Below are 14,766 nucleotides of genomic sequence, written 5' to 3'. Positions count from 1 at the left end.
GAGGTACATCAACGGCAAGAAAATGGCAGTGTCTGCTGCCACGTTCTTTTTCTGCTGGAACCTCAAAAAAGATGCGCGTGGCAGTAGACTCGGTCTTTGTTTTATCGTGATTTCATCATGCTATGTATGCAATTACGTCTGTAACACATACTGTGAAGTTGTAGCGATTACTTTCACAAAAATGTTTTAAGATTAGGTCCCTCAGCATTCTTCTAAAATAAAGGCAGTGTCTGCTGCCACGTTCTTTTTCTGCTGGAGCCTCAAAAGAGATGCGCGTGACAGCAGACTCGGTCTTTGTTTTATCGTGATTTCATCATGCTATGTATGCAATTACGTCTGTAACACATACTGTGAAGTTGTAGCGATTACTTTCACAAAAATGTTTTAAGATTAGGTCCCTTAGCATTCTTCTAATAATAAACCTAAATGCTCTCGTAGTTAGGTTAGGTTCTGTTAGCATTAAAATAATATCGCTAAATGCTTTCTAAAGAAAAAGTTCTAAATTACCTGTACATTCATTCCCACTAATCACGAACTTGCATTTTTATCGTCTTCATCTGTTCTTAAGACTTGTGACATCCTCTTAGCAGACGAATTACGTGGCAGGAGCAAATTTGACGCTTATTCTTACTGCTGACACGTGCGTGGCAGCAGACTCGGCCAATAATAAACCTGAATGCTCTCCTAGTTAGGTTAAGTTCTATTAGCATTAAAATAATATCGTTAAATGCTTTCTAAAGAAAAAGGTTCTAAATTACCTGTACATTCATTCCCACTAACCATAAACTTGCATTTCTCTCATCTTAATCTGTTCTTAAGATTTGTAACATCCTCTTAGCAGACGAATTACGTGGCAGCAGCAAATTTGATGCTTATTACTGCTGACACGTGCGTGGCAGCAGACTCGGCCAAAGAAAATGGTACCGACATATCAAGCAGGTTACCTGTTCCTTGTCGAAGACACAATATTCTGTGAGTCTGTGACTTTAATGTACTAAAAAGTCAGGTGACTGTGAATTTACGTGCGAACGTATTAACTGGTAAATGGGATGACATCTGTGACTGCAGGAAATTGGGAAAATTCATCGTTTGTTGATGTAATATTTTACTTCGTAGATGGATTTTATTGTATATTATTTGAAAAATTAGGCTGGAAAGCAAATAAGATTGTAGACGAGGAAACCACAATATTTGGTCGTTTGTGTGAGGAATTATTTAGTTGGTTTGCATTTGATGATTTCCAACTGAAGTTATTGAAAGGTTTCCTGATTATTCTCGCAGCAAATATTTTCCTGATATTTCTGGCGTGGAAGATCTATGGAAGCAGAATCTCTGATAAATTTATGAAACCAGGTGCGTATTACCAGACATCACATCTATGTCGCTACTAAGGGTAAGACTCTATTTTACGTCCTTTTCCTAAGGAATACGTGTCATATATCGTTGGAAAGGGTATTGTATAAGGAATTCAACAACGTAAATCCCAAAGCGAGGAAAAATTACCTGGAGGAGGAAATCGATAAAAACCGATGTTGTCCGGATATGCGTAATTGAACGTACTGAGAAAATTTTTCGATAATGCACATATTTAGGGGTGAAATGAGTGCTAATGGAACCTAACCTAACCTCGTAGGCATACCTCGTCCCCGTGAATGGTTTGTGTGGGCTATCGTGAATGATTCGTTGGGCTATCCGTGCATGGTTTTTGGAGCTAACTTCTATGGTTTGTGGCGATACCTGTGCATGGGTTGTGGAGCTAACGTGAATGGTTTGTGGGGCTACCCGTGCATGGTTTTTGAGGCTAACGTGAATGGTTTGTGGGGCTAACGTGAATGGTTCATGGGGCTACTCGCGAATGGTTAGTGGGGCTATCGTGAACAGAAAGTGTAAAAAGAAAAAGGTACTTACCCGAAGAGATGCCGGCTGTCTGCAAACACGGTTTTGAACGATGCAGTAAATTATTACTTGCGATAAACATATTTTACACTATCTACAAGTTTTTGGAACCTGTTTTTCTTCACGCAAAACACACCGTGAACGCAAAGAAGCAATCACCACGCAAAACGCAAACGAAGGAAGCACACTCATTCACAATGCAGACACAAAGATGAGCCTTCAGTGTTGTTAACTCCCATCGGTTACCACCAAAAGGCAATAAGGACGTAAAGTAGAGTCTAGCCCTACTAAGTTTGAAGTTCTTAAATTTTTTAAATTTGAGTACAAAGTCTAGTTAGCCTAATCACCGTTTTGGAGGTTTGGGAGAATATGTGGAACATAGATGCAAGATTTGGCTGCCTTATGTATGTGCTTATGCATATATGTTTGTGTGTATGCTTGCAAGTACAAAAAAAAAGCATTTTACTTGAATCACATTACTCCAGAACTCTGAACCACCAAATCCTTTGCACATGCAGGAGGAACAAAACAGTCCTAACTCATTAATTTTTTTTATGTAGTTAACATGTAATGCACAGGATCTGAATTATAAAATATTCTGCACACAAAGCGTAGATAGTAATCAGAAAACCTGTTGAATATGTGTGTGTATTAATGTAGAAATTACATGTGTATCAGTTATGATACAATGCAATTCATTGAAGTGTAGAGCATCATGTTAGTGTTTGCGCTATCGGCAAGCGAGGCATTTGCGCTGTTTGATGGCATTGTATGTAGTGTGTCGATGAGGCAAGCACACAACACTTTCCGTATTTTAAAAACTGATTTAATTTCCAGATTCTCGAACTACGATACCAGGGGTCCCAGGTTCGAATCCTCGCCTGGGCATGGATGTTTGTGAGTGTCCATTCGTCAATATCATCACTCATCCCCATCTTTGCAAATTAGCCAAAAGTGACACAAGAAGCAAAGTAAAACAAAGCAAATCAATCAATCAAAAACTTACCAGATTTATGAAAGGTGGTGTTCAAACTAGTTGCCTTCAATGTGCACAAGTCATTTTTGATACATCTTTATTAATGTAAGCTGGTGAAGGGTGCTAGTTACATGAGGTCCTGAAAGTAGACATGAGACTGTGAAGTAATAGAGGAGTTGCTACATATTTTGTTTTTTGTAGTGTGTTCAACCGCAAAGTGTGTTATGGCTCAGGAAATGTTTTCTATTGCACAGCGTGTATTTATTTATGATTCATGTGTGTTAACTCAATTGACACGTGAAGTTCAAAGGCGATATGGAACAAGATTCCCAGGTGTAAAAGTTCCATGCAATTTTTATCTCTGGGGTAGATTAAAAAATGCTGTATGCAAGTCAAATCCACGCACGCTGGAAGAACTGAAATGTACCATCCGCAAAGTAATTACCAACATTAATCAATGGGAACTGCAGCAAGTTATGGCTAACTTCATCAAGAGCTGTCAAAAATGTGTGGATAATGACAACTTTTTAAACTAGTTATGGAAATGTGTGTGCTTGATACAGTTTAGTGTCGCACATATGGCCACAGACACAGGTGCGACAGTCTGCACTTCAATGAATTGCTCCGTGTAATATGCATTTAATTGTATGAACTCTGTTGTTATGTATGTACATTTAATACACTATGCTTTGCATTTTAGCATCTTCAAAGTTGATCGAAGATCTGCGCAAGAGCTTTTCAGAACTGAAATTACCAAAAGAACATTCACCCAGGGTGTGATTGGCTGACTTTAGCTGTAATCTCAACGGACATGGCAGCCATCAGGAAATTCTTTGAAAAGAAGAAGGCAGATGCCAAATTCAAATTAGCTGGACCTGGTCATCGTCTCAATGAGGAAAGGGCAGCTAAACTTTCAGAGTCATCTTCTAGTTCTAAAAGGTCATCCACTAGTTCTAACCGTTCAGCTCCATCAGATGAAGCTAGACAGGCAGCTGCAGCAGCTTTGGCACGATTAGAACAGAAGTCTGAAAGATCAGCTTTTAATACGTATGTATTTCTGAATAGGAATTATTAAAATATATGTTGACCAATATTGTTTCTACATGCAATAAATGTAGGTAATAAGTAGCACAAATTTTGCTATAAATATATATATATATATTAGTTTTGCTTTTAGTTTGCCAAAAGTGGCAGAAAGTTAAAGTAAGATAAACAAAATCAAAAAAATATATTAGTGTTTCTTTTGTTTTTTGACAATAGAATCTGGACTGGGTGTTTGTTGTTAGGGAAATTCAAATGTCTGTGACCTGTCAAACACAAATTGAAAATGTTCTCTCTCCATGACAAAATTTACCACACTATTTAACCCAGGATAGTGGTAACGCCACTTATTCAGAGGCAGGATATGAAAGTCAGTGTAAATCGCTCTAAGATAGACTTCGAAAAATGTGAGCTAATAACCTTAAAGTGCTACCAATAAAAAATTTGATAACAGTCTTCCTCATTGCTTTCATGCAGTGCAAAACAATATTTACACGAGTCAAGAGTATTATTCATTACACAAGCTGCTTTTTTTTCATTAAAATTGTTAGTTTTTACACCATTTTTTTATGTTACATTTCTACAGGTCATATGGTGCTATTAAAGCTCAAGTGAAAAGGGAACTGGAAGCTGAACGAACAACTGTTTCTACCCCTGAGAGGAAGAATGAACCAGTGAATTTGGAAGCTTCACCAGTGTTAGCAGTTAATGGAGTATACTTTAAGTGTCCATTGGTGGGTGAGTATTTTCACAATCTTTTTAACTATTCAAACTATTCACATTGCATGTTTGCTTTGACTTTAAACTGACAACAGCACATAATAGTAAGACCTTAATATTTTTTTTTTGTTGTGGAAAAAGTGAGGCTTATGCAAAGCAAGAAAAGATATAGAAGAATGTTTCTAGTTGAATTTGGAAAAGAGAAAATTACAAAAGAAATTGAACCAAATTCTACAGGGTGTTCGAAAAGTTCCCACACTCACTTTTGAAGAATTTATTGTGGAGAATGTGATACACATGGCAACGTAATGAATATGTACATAAGTCACTAATTCTAGTATGACACAGAAAATAATGTGTAAACCAAAGGTGCATAATATTGTAATGGCAATGGTCACGAAGACACGAACAAGATGGCACATTAATTTAAGCGCACCCAAAAAAAGCTGTCCAAACACAACACAATGCAACACAATTATATGGAAACACTATGGTGGGTCTTGCTGCACACTCTATGGACGGTTTGCCAGTCTATAGTAAGTGCTGAAAATAGCCACCATGTTCCTGTAAACACATGTCTACACGCTTACACATGTTCTGCGCCACCTTTCTCAATGTTGCTGCTGGAATTGCACAAGATCATACACTGTGCTTTTTCCTGGTGTCGGATCATCAGGGAATATATGTCTCCATTTCTCCACACACCCTGAATATGACTTACACTCAAAATATGCTTGCGTAAAATGCATTATCGACTGACTGCATTTGTCTGACTCGCACCGGACGCTGTAATAGCAGCACAGCTCTCCAATGACGTCATCTCGTTCTTCAAGGTTATACCCTTCCCTCCTACTAACGTTGCCAACTCATGTTGCCTACTGCCCTCGTAGCATATTTTCAAAGTCTGAGTGTGGGGATTTTTCGAACGCACTGTATATCCATAATGAAATCATGCTATTTGTTTCATTGGGAACACAGATATCCAACAGAGAGGCAACAAAGTTACAAATTGTCAGACGAGAATTACATATTCTATAAAGATTGAGTTTTATTTTTAGCTTCAAAACATGTAGAAGCCTCTTTCTCCCACAGGAGCCAACACTTTTTAGCTCTTCTCCCTTCCACATGTGAGCACTCCTATTTTAATATCCCTGAAGAAACCTTGTCGAAATATTGGAACATACATGTTCGATGTGCCAGCATACCTTTCTTTCAATATTACGTGGTATGTGGCATGACCCAAACTGTCATGAAGAGAATGTGACAAGTATGTCAATCCACATAGTATGTGGATGGTGGTGTGCGGGCAATGTTGTAAAGGGACAGATATCGATAATTATTTTACTCTTTTTTTTTGTAATAGTAATAGTTGACAGTAGCAATTATTTCTGCTAGAAGTATTGTTAATCTGTTATTTGACTAAACAAGATCACAGTGAGACATAACACACAAAGTAACAAAAGGTGTGGAAGATATAGTGAAGATTAATTTGAAATGGAATATCAGGAACTCAGGTTGAGCTACGATTTCCACTGTCTTTTCAAGCACAGTCATGTAGAAACTTATATGAAAGAGAATTGTACATGCAGTTTTACTGTAACAGTGAAAATTAATTTTATAATTGGTAAAAATATAATTTTATATAGAGTAACATGTTTGATTTATTTTTGTAGGACCTGATATTCTCTCACGAGAAGAATGGGATGCCAGACTCAAAGAATTTCTTTACCAGCAATTAGAGGAAGAAAGAGGTTTAACATCATGCTTGATTATACATACACTAAATAAACACAAACAAAAGGTAATATATTGAATTTTTTACATTTTTTTATTTTCTGCTTGTACATATTTCTTTTTTGCACAGTGTGGCATGTATCTGTACTTGCATAGTACAGTATGTTGTTTCAAATGCTAATATGTTTTGAATTAAAATTAAGTTTAATAACAAATTGTAACCCTAGCTTATCTTGATATTGAAAGGATACTATTCGTGCAGACACATATTGCAAGTGAGACAATATATATATATATATATTTGAATTTCTAAGTCATTGTAATAATTATTATTTTTTGAATTTTTGCAAGTACATATCAGTATTTTGTAATAGGAGGAGTTAGTCTGGCAATAAAGTTTTCAAAATTTGTAATGTATACTTATTGAAATATTCCTACCTTCAGTTGTGGTGGAGTGGTTATCACTGCGCACTACAATGCCAGGGGTCCTGGGTTTGAATTTCGCCCTGGGCATGTTGTTCTTCGTGAGTGTTCCTTCATCAATTTCATCATATCATCACTTATCCTCATCTTTGCGATTAGCCAAAAGTGCAGAAATGCGAAGTAACATTAATAAAACTACCTCCACTTTTATGAACATTATGAGAATCAACCAAAGCTGCAATTATAACATTCAACTCTGTCTTTTTTTTTCCTTCCCAGTAACCATTACCTGTAATAAGTTTCCACTGACGTACAAAACTTGGAAAGAATGCCAGTAAAAAAAAAACAACCTAAGAGTGAGAAAGTTAAGGGGAATAATTTGAAAAAAATGTACTTGGAAGGACTTTGGACCAGAGGGTGACCCCTCATGAGAACAGAATTCACCCTTGCTCCCTGGAAAACTTGTGAGGGTGAACCTTGTGGATGAGATATATATAACTAAAAGTAACAAGAAATATTTCCATCGGAAGATGGTGTTATCTCTTTGTAAGCTACAGGCTCAATAGTCGAACAGCCATACTGTTGTCACAAGTCACAAAATTTTACACTTACTTTTCCAGAGGTGTTCACAGATTTCACCTTCCCCCACATCCCCCATAAGACTTGTTAGGGCATGTTTGGTCGAGTCATGAGGGTGAGGGATGCTGATATTAAATTAACACGTCTGGTTGGGAATGTAAATAAGTTCGTTTTATCTTGATAGATTTTCTGTGTAAGAATTATTATTTTTACAATTTACTTTTGTTAATTTATTTTGATGAATGTTGAATAAGCATTATCTCTTTAATAGCAAGTGCAGTTTATAATTTGAAACTTTGTTATTTGCACCACCAAATAGTGTGGAAAGTTATTTTGAAATTGCCTGGAAAACGTAGAGCATATGTATTGCCAAATTAAGTGGGAATGCCGTAATAGTAGACAATCTGAGATCAGTCATTGAATCCTGGATAAGTCATGAATGTGTCATTGTGTTGGTCCCATCATTCATCATAATGTCAATTAACCTTGTGAGGTAGAAAGTCAATGGAAAATTACCATAATAACAGTAGAAGGATGACATTGTATGACAGTTAAGATTCTGTTTACTATTGGCTAGTAAATGTTGTGTTTATATTTATATGTATAAATCAGTGTTGTTAAAGGTCCAAGAATTTTAAATTAATTCAATTCTGGTCCAGGAGAGAAAATCAGAAAGCGTAAATGGCTTCTGGACCGTAAAGAAACTTTTTATGTGTAAAGTACAGTAAAACCTTTATAAACCGGACTTTGCTTAATCCGGACAGGCAAAAATGCAAGGTTTTAAATGTGAAGAGAACTTCCCAAAGAAAAGGCATACAACCACTGATGAAATTCTGTTTCCTGTAGACTTTGTACTGTATAGTGTATTTAGGCCTATGCCCTTTAAATACATCATAATAAATGTGTTTTGTTGCTATAAACTGAGTTATAATGCATGTTGTACTGTTCTTAAGGTTATTTCAGTTAAACCGGTCAACTTTATCCCCCCCCCCCCCATTGGCCCAGATTAACGAGGTTTTACTGTATTACAATTTGGTCCAGGAACCTTTTTTTCCAGATCAATTTAAATACTGTCCAGGAATCATTTTTCTGCATGAATTTAAGTACGGTCCAGGAACCTTTTTTCAATGAAACAATATGCAACTTGGACCAAATTCAAATTGTGCGAGAGAAAAAAAGGTTCCGGTCGTGGTGTGGAACCCAATAGAACCCTTTACAACTTGTGGGTTCTTGGACCTTGGACTCTGGTATAAATGTTTATAATAGCCACACTTAAAAGAGATGTATATTTTGAACACTGGATCAGATCAATTGATGTTTTGCAAAATGTGGTTTACAAATTCCGGAGTTTCTTATGATATACTTGGAAATAAATCAGATTTTTTACCCCTTTCGTTGAAAGCTATGCACAGCTAGCTTGAGAACGTTGGGTTCCTGGAAATAACTTCACATGAAATATATATATATTATTTTGTGATATTGGACATTGTGGGTTCCCTGTAACTTAAAAAAAAATTCAGGAACTTTTATGAAACATTGAAAAACTTGGAATCAAATATAACTTTAATCTTTCAACTGGCTGCTTTACGGGAGATATTTAGTAAAAGAAACATTCTTATGTTATTTTCGTTAGTTTATTTTCATTATTGTTCAGTTTTTTTAGATTCATGCATGCAGTTGAAATCTTAACATTTTTTATCACCATGGTAGAGCATTATAGCATCACATGAAAAGTTATTTAAAAGGACATGCAAAATGATTGAGAATCCTAACATTACAGTGAATTCTCCTGAATATTGATTTCCCATGTAGAGTTTAGTTAAGTAATTTATTCATGTGTTCACAAATTTCCAAAGAAATATATTTAGAAATTGAAATATCCCTCCAAATGTAAAATTATTTTATTGTTGCCTTGTAAGTAAAAATTAGAAGGTCGACATGAAAAGCATATTACAGAGATGGGATGTCGAATTTGTATATCTAAGCAACCAAAGAGATCTGAGAAGATCTGAAAGAAAATTCTAAAATGAAAATACCCTATTCACTTAGGGCAACAAGCTGCATAACAATGATAAAATGTCCCATAAGAATAAAGATGTAATGTAATAGCTATGGGACATATTAATTACAGCAAAAAAAAGCCACCTCAATGGTTAAGCATTTCAACTTTCTCACGGTCTTTTCTAAGTCTCTGGGTTGAATCCCAACTTGGACATGAGTTTTGCATTATCAATTTCATCTCATCGCAAATAGCACAAAGAAACAGAGAAGTAACATCATACAGCAACAAGAGCCTCCCTGATATTTTAATGGTTAAAACTGTTGCATTGGGAACAAGGGATACTGGATTCATTTCCCTGTGAGGCCTCACTTTGAAGTGCTCAAGTTTTGCCATACAAAAATGGCATTCATTTGAACACTCATTGTATAATGTGTGACTCATGATAAAAATTTGTGAAGTTTGATTTGCCATAAGTTACAGAAGATACATGTAGTCTGTAAACAACTTCATTTCTGATACAAGCATCACTCAGCATATACCAAAACATTTGTGCATAAATAAGTGGAGAGCGATAAAACTTTTGTGAGTATTGCACGTTTGACCTGATACCGCTGGCACATGATCAGTAACAGCCGTTGAGGGCCAGGGTGTACCTACCAACCGCCAACCTCACTCCCACATGCATCAGCAGAGGTGTGCTATCATCCGCCCAGCTACTGGGTGACGTGTGGTCAGCATTACAATCCCCTCCAAGACCAGGTTACGCTACTCGTTTGTAGCTTACCAATTTTCTCACGATGGTAGGTGGCCACTGGTCCCATACACCGGCCGAAATTTCAGGGGAAAGTTGTTACGCTTAGCCCCAGGAGACTTGAACCAGCATGCATTCTGTAGCCTGACGCCTTAGAATGCACAGCCATGGTGCAGGACGGCACATGCCCACTGAAAGTTTTTGAGAAGATTGCAAAAACTGTAGAGGGAACAAAAATTGTCATGGGCAAGAGTGTGTGAATAGTGTCAGCAGTTTGGTGAACAAGAGTTGGTGGTTAGTGATGACAATTGAACCGTCTGCCGGTAAGTTTTTTTTGGGAACTTTCTTTTGGGACATGCAGGGTGTCATCCCTGTAGATATTTTGGAGCAAGGGGCCATGGTTAATGTTTAGTATTATTCACATTGCCCAGGGTGCCACTCGAAATGTAATTTGCAAGAAAATACCTGGAATGTTGCGTAAACGTCATTCTTCTGCATGACAATGCTTGGCCGCACTCAGTAATTTTTACACTAACCACTCTGACTGATATGCACTGGAAGGTTTCTTTTACCGTCTGGACTTAGGCCCATGTGATTACCACTTGCTTCGGTTTGTTATAGGCCATGTAGGAGGCAAGAAATTCCACACAAATGCAGCATTACAGCAAGATGCCCTGGCATTGTTGCAGCAGCAGCCTGTGTCAATGGAATTGGGGAACTGTCACAACAATGGCAGCACTGCGTGAGCGCTCAGGATGAATATTATTAAAAAATGAGCAAGTTTGGTGCTTGTAGGACTTTCCATTCTTATCCTAGAAATAAAAAGTCTTGGTCAACCTCAAACAACCCTTGCATTTAATGCTTCCACAAGGGTTTGTACACACACATACACTTGCATTTAATGTGACAATGATTTCTTGTTCTCTTTTTGTATCTTTTAAAATATCCTTCTGAAACGATTTCAGTTTTTATCTGCCATCATGTAAGAACAAACTTGTCTCTACCATTTTCAGCTATGTTTATGTATACCAATTCATTTTAAAGACATTTGAATCTTAAAATGCATATTTCACAGGTGTATTGACAACCACTCACACACGCACACACATCTCATGGTCCATGTATGTGTGTTTCAGACGTGACTCTTAAAAGCATTGCTTCCATGTTTGTGCCAAATATTTATATGTATATACCTGTGTTTGCTATTTTTTAGGTAGAGGCCTGTGTAGAAACATTAAGTAAATATTTAGAGAATATATGGATGAATCCTACAGAAGAAAAGTACAGGAAGATACGGATGTCAAATAAAGTGTTCCAAGAACGTGTGGCACCTTTAGAAGGGTCTCTGGAATTCTTAATGGCTTCAGGCTTTGACTTTCAAAATCTGCCATACCAAGATGGTGAAGAGCAATTCCTAGTATTCCCTGAAGAAAGATTGGATCAAATAGACACTCTTCAGGTAACTACACTCTTTGGAAAGGGTTGATTAATTATTTAATAATTAATGACTTTAGTTGTATGCCATTGACATTATATTACACTTTATTTGTTTTGTCAAAAGTCAAATGCAATTATACTGAATGCAACTCCAACTGGTGGCTGGGAAACAGCGAATCAGCAATCAGTTGAATTTTCATAGACTGAAATCGGGCATTTTAGAGTCACAAGGTACCGAATGTTGTTCACAGGATGAAACAAATGAGCGTTGGGTCACCACATGTTGCCAAATGTACTGTAAAGTGCAAGAGAGTCTTCTTGGGCAACGATATTGCCAGCACCAGAAATCAGCAGGGTGTTAATGGTACAACTGCACATGTGGTCCTACATGAGGGAGTTTCACGCAAACGCTCTACAAACACGCAAATAGGCAACTGGCAAAACAGAAGTACGCTTGACAACGTTGCTTTGGGAGAGCAATGTGACCCCTTCAGCTTTTACTTCGCAACTGAGTTTGTTGTCGCCCATCAAGCCACACACCCCAAAGATGATTGGGGGACAGAAAGGACCAAAAATCGCTGTCAAGGTCAGCTGCCAGTTGGAGTTGCGTTCAGTATCACTGTCGTAGAGAACCTAAATCGCTAGTTCCGCCCCAAGTACTTTACAGATTTTGTGTGTAGTGAAGACAGTCATTGCTTTCATCAGCCACATTTCCTACACATTTTCTTGGCATGGTTATTATATGCATGCAAACATGTCTATGTAACAGGCTTCTTTTTGCTCAAGATCATATATTTAGAGACTTTGCTAGTCATTTTTATGTAAGTGGTCTTTCTAAAAATATATTAACTAAAATTGATTTCAGAAGTTATTTCTTATGCATATAAAAACATGCACAAGGTTTTCAAAATTAATTACTGTTCACATAGATTGATACATCGGATCATTTTACCATCTGTTATCAATATTAGTACAGGATGATCAGAATTAAAGCTCTGGAGCCTGTCCAAAGCAACAGATTGTTAGTGAGACTTCGTATAGAGACCATGGGGAAGTTAATGCTGATGAGTAGAGGCACATATTTTTCGAAAATAAAAAAGCAAAATTTCGGTACACTTCGCAACATCTTATTTGACCGCCCTGAAAAATTTCAAAGTCCGGAATTCGTAAATTTGGCAGCATAGCGCTTCAGAGCCAACTAAGAGTAGCCAACTTTGCAACATTTCTTCTTCCTGAATGAAAACACTCTTGTGATTTTTTTTCATTCCTTCACATTCCATAAAGTAAAGATACCCTAAAGCAGTAATAAAAATACATGAGTAGACAAAAAAATGTTAAGTAGAAATACGAATGTTGAAAATATTTCAAGATTCCTCGCTCTGAATTTGAAAAGAGGTAAATTTATGTGCATTTTGAAACACTGAACAAGTTCTCATCCACTTGGAAAGAATTGCCGTCACATTTGAATGCAAGGAGGCAAATTCATGATGATTTTATACGAAATTTTTAGGAAAGATACCTTGCACAACACCAAACGATTCTGCAAAGTGTGTCTTTTCCTTGGTTCTTGACGAAAAATGGTTCGAAACTCCGGCACAAGGTTTCTTCAACTGAGATCAACGTGCTTTACTGATCTTTTCGTCAGAAATCTCCTGGAGTAGTTGGTTAGATGACAACACTTTTCATTTTTTACTGTTTTCGTCAAGATCGAAACATCGTAGGTTCAAATCCCACCCCTTCCTGATTATGTTTTCTTTTTTATTTACCGAATACAAAGTGTTGTAATAACGTAATATAAGATTATATGATATTACTGTAAATATTTATGTGATGCATACTCAGTGGCGGCGATTGGGTTCCAAAACTGATGGGGCAAGGTGTCAAAACTGAGGGTTTCCCTTGGGAGATAAGGTTGAGCATAGTGGGAGGGCAACTGTTCCTCTACCCCCCCCCCCCCCCCCATCTAATCGTTGCCACTGTGCATGCCTCAAGTAATATTTCTTCTAATGTTCTTAAACTTTCAGTGATTGGCAGGATGTAGGAAAAACTTATCCTTTCATTCAGCTGTCATAAGTTATGTTAACACATACGCGTATTTTAAGAACTTATATGTCATTAATATCTGTTCTTAAACAGGATGTTGTAATCAAGGGGTCCCGGGCGCAACACCCGGTGGATGCACGTTGCTTCGGATTCTAGTTTAAAATATAGATCCAGTACTGAATAGTCTGTCTGTGCAGCAAGTAGACTTAAAACAACAATACAGAAACATATACAAATAGAATGTTCTTTGCTTGGAAGTTACGAGTGAGTAGCGTAACCCGGTCATAAAAATCTTCTATAACGGCTGAGGGCTCGACGTGCTGACCCCACGTCACCTCATACCAGTTGAAGAACTCACACCTCTAGGTAGGATTGTGGGAAGGAGACTGGCAGTCGGGAGATAGGCCAAGGCCCTATATACTCGTCAGAAATTCAATCAAATTCATTCAGCTGGGCGTCATAAGTTGTGTTAACACACATTATGAGTCAATAATAATAAGTTAAGAAATCGACATGACGTTTCTGTACTGAAGGTAACTAGAGGTTGTTTTCTTGTAACGTTGTTACTGTGTCCAGCTCGGCATTGTGATTAAAATAACTCTTATCTGCATGTTCACTTTCCTCTTACATAAGTTTTCCTTTCGCGAAAACATCGTTCCATAGTTTCCAGTTTCTCAATATATTTTTCTATGAAGTGTTGAATATAATTCTAGCCTGCTTTCCACAAGCTACACAACTTCTTCCTCTCTCTCTCTCTCTCTCTCTCTCTCTCTCTCTCTCTCAGAGGTGCAATGTAACATAATTTAAGAAGGCCATTGTTGCACAAACGATAAACGAACATGTGTTAAATTCGGTGAGATCAGCAGGTAAGGGAAGCTCGATTTTAGCTGCAAATCAGTGCCTTCGTTACAGGAAAATCCCCAACAAAGCAAGGAAATAACTAATGAATGGTTATGCTTTACGATCTTTACGGTTAAAAATAGGTGATCTAAATCTTTAAAAGAAAACCGTTTTCCAGATAGAATAGGTGTATGCATGAATAGAAAACAAAAATTAAGATATTGTATTAGCTGTGGAGTTCATTCTGTTGTAGCTTTGTGGCACATCCGGTAAAGGTACCCATTTCCAGTTCCACTTGTGTCTTTGATTAGGGTTCGAGCCTCA

At 37.2% G+C, this 14,766-nt stretch overlaps 1 protein-coding gene across 1 annotated transcript in view; it reads left to right on the top strand.

The window, feature by feature from the left end:
• Positions 1–1,213: 1,213 nt before the first annotated feature.
• Positions 1,214–14,766, top strand: part of Gint3 (GDI interacting protein 3) — a 32,434-nt gene continuing 18,881 nt past the window's right edge. Inside the window, exons 1-5 of the mRNA XM_083131935.1 lie at positions 1,214–1,353; positions 3,573–3,919; positions 4,500–4,651; positions 6,307–6,434; positions 11,336–11,581. Coding sequence (XP_082988061.1) covers positions 3,684–3,919; positions 4,500–4,651; positions 6,307–6,434; positions 11,336–11,581 — 762 coding nt within the window. The 5' untranslated portion in view covers positions 1,214–1,353; positions 3,573–3,683. The remainder of the gene's footprint in view (positions 1,354–3,572; positions 3,920–4,499; positions 4,652–6,306; positions 6,435–11,335; positions 11,582–14,766) is intronic.

This window comes from Lepisma saccharinum, chromosome 1, assembly GCF_977018435.1.
Source record: "Lepisma saccharinum chromosome 1, izLepSacc3.1, whole genome shotgun sequence".
Lineage (NCBI taxonomy): Eukaryota > Metazoa > Arthropoda > Insecta > Zygentoma > Lepismatidae > Lepisma > Lepisma saccharinum.
This window is presented reverse-complemented; position numbering and strand designations above follow the sequence as displayed.